This window comes from Acanthisitta chloris, unplaced genomic scaffold (genome assembly GCF_000695815.1).
Source record: "Acanthisitta chloris isolate BGI_N310 unplaced genomic scaffold, ASM69581v1 scaffold8752, whole genome shotgun sequence".
Taxonomy (NCBI): domain Eukaryota; kingdom Metazoa; phylum Chordata; class Aves; order Passeriformes; family Acanthisittidae; genus Acanthisitta; species Acanthisitta chloris.
In genome coordinates this window covers 23,491-32,245 of record NW_008659862.1, presented here as the reverse complement: position 1 = coordinate 32,245, position 8,755 = coordinate 23,491, and the positions used below count along the sequence as shown (strand labels likewise).

Below are 8,755 nucleotides of genomic sequence, written 5' to 3'. Positions count from 1 at the left end.
GGATTCCCTCTGGGGACACGTTACTGGGATAGCTCACTCCCTGACCATCAGCCAATCTCCCTGCCCTGCCAGTGGGAAATACACGGATGGGGATCACTCCAGCCTGCTCCCAGCACAACACTCCCACTGAGCTACAGCTGAGGGAGGGAGCAAAAGGGATGGAAAAGAAACCTCCAAAATCAGATCAAAACCTGAGAGGAATCTTAACATGAAAGATGTAGGCCTGGAGGGATGTTCAACCTTCCTGTGTTTGGGATTCCTGATTTCCCAGGGTGACATTTGGAAAGGACTGGTTTAACGAGGAACAAACAAGCAGGTGTGTCACTGTCACACTCATACAGAGGCTGTCACACAGCAGCAGCAGCGAGGGGAGGCAGAGGATGTGCACCATGCAGCATCAGAAGGGAAAGAAAGGATAAAAGTCATTGCAGAAACATACATTAAGCAATACACATGCTGTAGGCAGTGCTGTGGGTTTCCTTCCTCGAGGGTACACAGGGACATCTTGGCAGGCTCTCCACATCCCCACCTACACCTCTGCTTCTTCCTATTCCTGAGTCCTTCCTCCCCGTGGGCTGAACCCTCTTTGGGCTCCCCTGGCACCCTCAAGTCTGCCCATGGGAGCTGGCCCAGAGGTCTGGGGGCAGGTAGAGAAGTGCAGAGAGGGGGAATCAAGACTACTCACCAGTCTGGAGGGTCTGCCTCCCCCCTGAGAGCACTCCCAGGGGCAGGGTACCTGTGGGGGTCAGGCCTTTGAGGGTCAGCACGCTCTCACTCTCCTCCCTGCAAACAGCAACACAACCAGTTACATGAAGAATTGCAATGGTCATACTGGTCCAGGCAAGGTGGTGAAAGGGGAGCCTGCCCCGTGCCTCAGAAATCGTGGAATTGTGGGTTCATTAAGGTGGCAAAAGTCCTTTAAGATCACCAAGTCCAACCATCAACCCAACACCATCACCATGTCTATCACTAAGTCCCCAAGTGCCACATCCACGTGTCCCCTCCAGGGATGGTGACTCCACCTGTGCCAAGGCTGGACAACCCTTTCCATGAAGCAGTTTTCTCTAATACCCAATCTAAACCTCACCTGGTGCAACTTGAGGCTATTCCCTCTCATCCTGTCACTTCCTACCTGGGAGGAGACCAACCCCCACACCTCATACAACCTTCTTTCAGGTACAAGAGTCAGAAACCACCACCTGAAGCCTCTGACACCTGCTGTGGAGCAAGAGTCTTATGAGGCTTTTCCCCTCCTTTCTTCCTGCCCAACTTCCCCCTTTGCCCAAATTAAACTCAGCCCACAAATTAAACCCAGTGCCCAAATAAGCCCAGCCCCTACAGGGACATGATGTGATTCTTAGGGATGTCCTGTGCAGGGTCAAGAGTTGGACTAGATGATCCTCGAGGGTCTCTTCCAACCCTATTCTGTGATTGTATGAAATTAAATCCAGCCCCCAAATTAAACCCATCCTCAGACTAAACCCAGCCCCCAAATCAGACCCAGCCCCAAGCCCCAGCTGCTCCTCACCGAAGGACCGAGAAGACACGTGCCATCTTCCCAATGGCTCTGATCTTATTCCTGATGATCTCTTTACGCACTGTTGTCCCACCTTAGGGAGAGAAAAGAGCGAACAGCAGCCTGTTGAAGGTTTCCTGCTTTCCAGGGAATGTCAGTGATGAAGCACCTGCCTGACTCCAGGAAGAGAACTCCTGGCACACAGACTGAGAGCTACACTGGAGAGAGAACGGTGCTGGAAGGATGGCATCAGGATGGCAGTGAGAAGGGCAACACCAACAAGATGACACACGGATTTAAGAGGTCTAGAGAGAGTAGAACCACCACAGGACACGATTCGGGGAGGTCTTTGTTGGAAGCTCACCAGGTTGGCTCACACTACACAGGATGTAACACAAATGACTCAGCCATGTAGACACAGTTTGCAAGGCAGAACACGGTCGGATCTGACTGCTGATGGCACTGCTGTGCTCGCTGCAGGGAGGAGTGTCACACAAGCATCAGCTCTGGCATCCAAGGCGCACAGGGGAGGGCTGGCAGGAGCCTTGCAACTCTGCTCTGACCCCACACACAAACACAACGTGAGAGAGGTGAACTCCCTTTCCGCTCTGCAGGCCGAACGGGAGAGAAGAAAGCATGGAAGGGAGCTGGAACCAACTCAAAAACTCAGGGAAAAGAGGGAAAAATACATCTCCTCTCAGCTGAGATTCCTCACGTGGCCCAGTACACATCAGGACAGGAAAGCCAAACCCGGGTCTAACATGCACCATGGCTCAGCCATGCACTACGTGGCTGCATTCAGAGTCAGGTAGAAACGTGACCTCGTTTCTCAAGTTCCTGGAGGAACGTAGAAAGGGGTTAAAAAAACACATGGAGCTTATGTTAAAACTGAAAGGGATGAAGAGACTGCCCCACTAGTCAGCTATCGAAATCCACTTCAAGGATCTGGTGGCACAGGCAGTGATAATTAAGCTCGTAGCAAATTCTAGCTGGGTACCTTTCGGATAGCTTGAAATGTAGTGATCTTCAGGGAGAGGAGACACCAAGAAACAAGTAGATGAAGACAGAGATAGAAGAAACAAATTTAATTTTCATGGGAGGGAGGAAAGAAAACAAAACAAAACAAACAAAAAAAAGAAAAACAACAAAAAAAGCAAGAACGAAATGCAATGGGAGAAGCAGGTTAGAGTCTCCACCTGGGAGCGAAGCACACTCAGGGCCCCACTTCTCACTGCACCCCATGGCTGTGCCTCAGCTTCCTCAGGTCACCACCTCGCTCCTGAGTGCCCCCCAAATCCAAACTGCACAGCAGCTCAGCCACTGATTTGTCCCTTTCATGCAGAGCTTCAAATCAGGGCCAAAACCTGCTTTCTGGTTTTGGGGGGGGGTGTGACATGAGAAGCCACTTTAGAGGAGAGTTCACTGCAACAGATGAGAAGATTGGGTGGATATTTTGGCGCAGAAAATCTTGAATTGGGGGGAAAAAAATAACCAGCAGCCTGTGTAAGGAGCAGGAAACCATCGTCAGAGTAGCTGGCAAGGAGTATCTGTCGCAGTGAATGTCATTGAATTTCTCTGTGACTGAACAGCAAAGGCGACAAAAAAAATAAGATGTTTCCTACCCAGAACTGCACAAGGTTTGGCCAAAAGGGACCTGGAGACCCTGGCTGGGCAGCCAGCTATAAATCCAGTGCTGCTCAGGCAGCAAACACCTTCCCCACCTTCCCCCCCCACTGCTACCAGGCCCCACCAGTGATGTTTTACCTTCCAATGTCTCATCCCCATCCGAAATCAACTCGTCGTCGGAGCAGATGTTGAGGATGTTAACAAGCATCTCGGTGACTGCAAGAAACACAGACAAGGAGGTCAGAGAGATCTGGAGGACAAGTTGGACCAGGGAGTGATTTCAAGGTCATTGACAGCCTAGAAGTTGAAGCCTGAAGACACTTTTAGCTGCAGACTGCTGGTACCTCACAGCGGTACCAGAGCAGACATACGTTACATCCTCTGCCAAGGAGGTGGACGCAGTCCAAGCACATCACAGATGAACCAGACATTGGGAGAGGGGTGCCAACATTCCTGCAGAACAGCCTGAGCTCACTCAAGGTCCCACCTCCCCACCCCAACAGGCCACCTGGCTCCAAGAAGGCTGAATTTGGGGGGGTGGGAGTCAACCCTTGGTGCCTCAAAGTCAAAACAACCTTTGGCAGTTCAGAGCTTGAAGCCACAATCCAAACATGCAACACTGGGGTGGAATTTAAAGCCCTCAGGAGATGTAAAAATCCTTTTGCTGAAAGGCTGAGGCAAAGTCTTGGTCATATTTTAAGCTGCCTCCTCTCCTTGAGAAGGAAATAAAGCTCTGGGTGAAGGGAATGTTTCCTTTGGGGTGGGCCATGAGCCAGAAGGAGGTTTGAATTCCTCTGTGGCAAACCCAGAGCAAGAGAAACCTCTCCAAATTCTGAGGTGGGGCCACACCACCCCAGATCAGCTCCATCAGCAATGCAGGGAGCAAGAAAGGAATGTTCTATTGGTAAGAGCTTTGTAAAACACATTATCAACAGCTATTTTCCCAAGAATTTAACCCAGTGATATACAGATCTCCTTGAACATGAACAGCTTTCCAGGGCTACCTGCTATTAATGAGCTACAACACTCCTAACACCCGTGGGACAGGGTTGTAACACTCAGGGAACTCTGAACAGCCACTGGGAACTCAGGAATCCAAAGGTTTCTTACCCTTTTCCCCTACGAAAGGCAAAGACCATGTGAAGACATCCATGAAGTTTGGAAGCCAGTAGGGGTGAGGGGAACAGTTGAACTGCCTGATGTTCATGACATTGTTTTCATATTTCAGTACAGCAGCTAGGAGAGAAAAAGGAAAGAGAACACAAGTCCATGGGCACTGTCAACTCAGAGAATCCCACGATGGTTTGGGTTGGAAGGGACCCTAAAGCTCATCTCATTCCACCCCCAGGGACCCCTCCTACTAGCCCAGGTTGCTCCAAGCCCCATCCAACCTGGCCTTAAACACTTCCAGGGATGGAGCAGCCACAGCTTCTCTGTGCCAGTGCCTCAGCACCCTCACAGGGAGGAATTTCTTTCTAATATCCAACCTAAACCTTCCCTCCTGCAGCTCAAGGCCATTCCCTCTTGTTCTGTCCCTCCAGGCCCTTGTCCCAGGTCCCTCTCCAGCTCTCTTGGAGCTCCTTTAGGCACTGGAAGGGGCTCTAAGGCGCCCCTGGAACCTTCTTTTCTCCAGGCTGGACACCCCCAACTCTCCCAGCCTGTCAACCCCTGGGAGTTGTACCCATGCTGATGAAAAATCCTTATCAGCATGAGGTTACTCTCATGTAGGATCAAACTACCAAAAGGAGAAGGTTTAAACAGTCATCTTTTGGTTGACTCATGTTGTTTCACTAAAGCTTAGAACAGTGAAGGTCAATCAAATAAAGCTGTTTAAATTTATGCAAATCATCAGTGATGAACCCAGAGCCAGGACTCAACGTGAGGGGTAAAAAACCCCATGGCTTAAAAAAATTCCCTCATGGTTTAAGGGCAGAGAGAAGTGGAGAACATGCCTACACTATCAGATTCTCTTGGCTGGAGCATCCCTCAATAGGGCTCAGTTGTCCCCTGGCTGGGAATGAAAGCTTTGTTTCAGGCCTTAGGACTTGACAGCTAATTGCCAGAGTCATATATTAAGTCAGAGAAACAACCACTTCAGTTCAGCACACAGAGCTCTCTTTCATCTCAAGCACAAGAATGTGACTGGAGGAGAGGGTTTTGTGTCAAAATAGTGTGTGTTTGTGTATCCAAACAAGTGTGGCAGCAGGAGCAGAGCAGGGACTGTCCCTCTGTGCCAGGCACAGTGTGCTGTGTCAGCTCTGGGCCCTCACTACAAGAGACACTGAGGGGCTGGAGGTGTCCTGAGAAGGGAATGGAGCTAGGGAAGGGGATGGAGAACTCCCAAGGAGCAGCTGAGGGAGTTGGGGGAGCTCAGCCTGGAGAAAAGGAGGCTCAGGGAGGACCTTCTCATTCTCCACAACTTCTGCCAGGAGGTGTAGCCAGGTGGGATCAGGATCTGCTCCCAGGCAACAAAAGGACAAGAGGAAACAGCCTCAAGCTGTGCCAGGGGAGGGTCAGGTTGGACATCAGGAGGAATTCCTTCATGGAAAGGGCTCTCAGGCATTGGAATGTGCTGCTCAGGGAGGTGGTGGAGTCACCATGGAGGTGTTCAAGGAAGGACTGGACATGGCACTCGGTGCTCTAGTCTAGCTGACAATGGTGGTGATGGGTCACAGGTTGGACTTGATGATCTTGGAGGCATTTTCCAACCTCAATGATTCTGAGAGGGCAGAGTGGGAGAGGAAAGAGGGAGAGGGATGTCCTGACCACGTGAGGACATTGCTGACATCCCAAGAGCAGCAGAGCCCCAGCCTTACCCTTGTTGTTATAGACATCTAGGTAATTTGGTGCAGAGAAGATTGTGATTAGTGAGGGAAAGCCTGTTGTCTGGCTCTTCCTGTACATTCGGTACCTGAAACACAGCCCAAGTGTTAAGACACTGCTGAGGAGAGCCCAAAGCTGCTCAGCTCTAAGGGCTGCAGCACTTACCCAGCATCCTGGGCTTCGTGAGCTCTGATCACGGATAACAAACTATTGTTCTGCAGGAATTCACACACTGCAGGGTAACTGCAAAACAAAAGGCAAGGATGTGTTGTTAAGCATGTTTCTGCAGCCATCCAGCTCGTGGCCAGCACCCCCAAACAAGGCCAGGAGATATTACATCACTCAAATATTAATTGCAAAGGGTTCTGGTAAACAGAGGTCTGGTGCCAAACCTTCCCTACAAATGGTCTGTCAGCACTAATCCTTCTTTATTAGGCAGGAAAAGCTTATTTCCTAGAGATCCTGGTACTGCCCAGTGTCTGAGAAGCACTCACAGGGCACCCTGCCAGCCAAAAAAAGCATCTCTGCTGTCTGAGACCACAAATTCATGAAGTAACTCATCCAGAGAGAACTCAATATTACAGGAGGAGGAAAAACAAACAAGAATTAATGCATCAGAGCCAAGTGAAGACTATTTCAGAGCCAGGCACAGTGCACTGAGTGACCTGAACAGTGATTTATCTCAGTGCAAGGGAAGACAAAAAGCTCTGGTCCATCAGAGCTCCCCAAAACTCCTCTCACCTGTAGAAATAGGAGCAGCCTCGGACAGTGTTGTGGGCAAAATGCTCCAACGTCTTCTCATTGCCGTAATCCTCCGAGGGGTCAGACCACAGCAGGTCACACATTGGACCAAAGGCTGGAGGCTCCTTAAACCTGTCTAACTGGAAAACGTACCCACCATCAGGAGGCTGCTGGGAGCAGCTGGGGCAGGGAACACCCACCTCAGCCCCCACCTGCAGCTCCGTGCAGGAGTCAACCATGAACCACAGGGTGAAGGGGAAGTGATGGGAAAGGCCCACGGAGATGACTTACTTTCCTAATGTCATCTAGACACGTGATTTCTGGAGACAGTCCTCCGTGGACACACAGGAATTGCTGGTTTAGGAGGGCAGCAAGAGGAAGACAGTCAAAGGTATCCATGCACGCGTCGTACACTCGCTCCGAGTACTTGATTCGACCTGCAGGGATGGGCAGAGGGAAGAGTTGAGTCTATCTACACGTTTCCACCCCAAAGCACACCCAGGCTGAGAGCAGAGCTGGTTTTTTCCACTATCCTCTCTTTTTTCCAAGGGGAAATCATGCCTGCATCCAAACCCACACGACACAGGAAGCATCGAGCAAAGCTTTGATCAGCCAAAGCGCTGCCAACTAAACTCAACCCAACTCTAAAGGGCTATAGAAACTCTGTGTCTGTGGCACATCAAGTCAAACTTTGCACCTGTGTAGCAGTGAAAACACTGACTTAGGAAGTATTTGTTGGATGTGAGGAGGAAAAGGCTTCATTGTTATCTGGGTATGGTCAAGAATATTCATCTCCCTTCAAGCTGTTTTTCTAGAACAGCTGCATTGAGATCAACACAGAAGAAATGATTAGGTGTTTCCACCTGACAGAAAACTTGGGATCACAGAATATACTTGGGGTGTTAATAAAGCCATTCCATGACTTTCTCACATTCCCTGCTGCACCTTATGCAGGTTACACAGAGGGAAAGGCAGCAGCACAGTGCTGGTACACACTCCCTGAAGACAGCAGTTGCCTTTTGAGCTGGACATGGATGCTGAGAGTCAGGATTGGCCCAAGATGCCCACAGAGAAATGGATCTGCACATAGGACCTTACAGGGCTCTGAGTGCTGACAATCTCCACTGCTGCCTCATCCCAGCACAGGATGTTTCCATGCATTAAACAGAGACACCACAGCCTATTTCCCAAAGCAGTTTGGCTCTCACATCAAGCCTCAAGCATGGTCAGGAATATCCTTATTTCACAGACATGACCAGGTTGTTACAGCTGTGGTACAGGAAGGGCGAAAAAAACCTCCTGTTTTCTAAAGGGGAAAAACTCAACCTCATCACCTCTGTCTCTTTTTTCAGGCTGAGCTCACCTGCTCCCACCTGGTGGCCCCAGCATGGAGCTGGCTGGTGTTTTCCAGCTGCTTTCTGAGGAAACAGATGCCATTACCTCACCACCTCTGAGCCTCACCCCATCCAACAGCCCCCAGAGCTGCAGGGATAAACACTTGCCTGGATCTACCTCCTGAGGTCAAGAATTCCCTGATGGAGCTCCACACTGCTAGTGTCTACCTGTTTTCCTGCTTGGGATGACTGTGATCCTGTGTGGAGAGAGTTCATTCCCCAGCCTTTCCTATGGAAATGCTGCACCAAACTATCTGTAACTAAAATGATCTTAAAGGTAACTGATTCTCCCTAGTGCAAAGAAGGAGGAACAAATCCTTCCCCTGTTCCAAGTGCAGCCACTGATCCCAGCTGCACAGTCTAGAGCTGGAAGCCTTTTGGCACTGATGACATGTTGCTGGGCCTGGAAGTGAGGGAGAGGTATGTGAGTGGCTCCTCGGGGGAGATGTGTTCCCATTTCCTCCAGCCACACTCACTCTCTGCAACCAAAAGGCCTCAGCAACACAGGACTGATAAATCTGGGCTTTGGGGGTATTTTTTTACAGCAGGGGCTGAAACAGAAGGCAGGAAAACACACAACAGGTTTTAGAGCTCTGGAGCTAACAGATACCACTGAGAGCAGGCAGGAAAATTAAGCCTCACACCTGCTCACAAC

General features: G+C 50.2%; 1 protein-coding gene across 1 annotated transcript in view; it reads right to left on the bottom strand.

Annotated features, from left to right (window-relative positions):
* Nucleotides 1–685: 685 nt before the first annotated feature.
* LOC103797355 (serine/threonine-protein phosphatase 2B catalytic subunit gamma isoform) overlaps nucleotides 686–8,755 on the bottom strand; it is a gene marked incomplete at both ends in the record, with an annotated part of 16,033 nt that continues 7,963 nt past the window's right edge. The window contains 10 exons of the mRNA XM_009069567.1: nucleotides 686–783; nucleotides 1,529–1,610; nucleotides 2,514–2,540; nucleotides 3,281–3,358; nucleotides 4,253–4,378; nucleotides 5,959–6,053; nucleotides 6,131–6,208; nucleotides 6,707–6,846; nucleotides 6,998–7,143; nucleotides 7,638–7,645. Coding sequence (XP_009067815.1) covers nucleotides 686–783; nucleotides 1,529–1,610; nucleotides 2,514–2,540; nucleotides 3,281–3,358; nucleotides 4,253–4,378; nucleotides 5,959–6,053; nucleotides 6,131–6,208; nucleotides 6,707–6,846; nucleotides 6,998–7,143; nucleotides 7,638–7,645 — 878 coding nt within the window. The remainder of the gene's footprint in view (nucleotides 784–1,528; nucleotides 1,611–2,513; nucleotides 2,541–3,280; nucleotides 3,359–4,252; nucleotides 4,379–5,958; nucleotides 6,054–6,130; nucleotides 6,209–6,706; nucleotides 6,847–6,997; nucleotides 7,144–7,637; nucleotides 7,646–8,755) is intronic.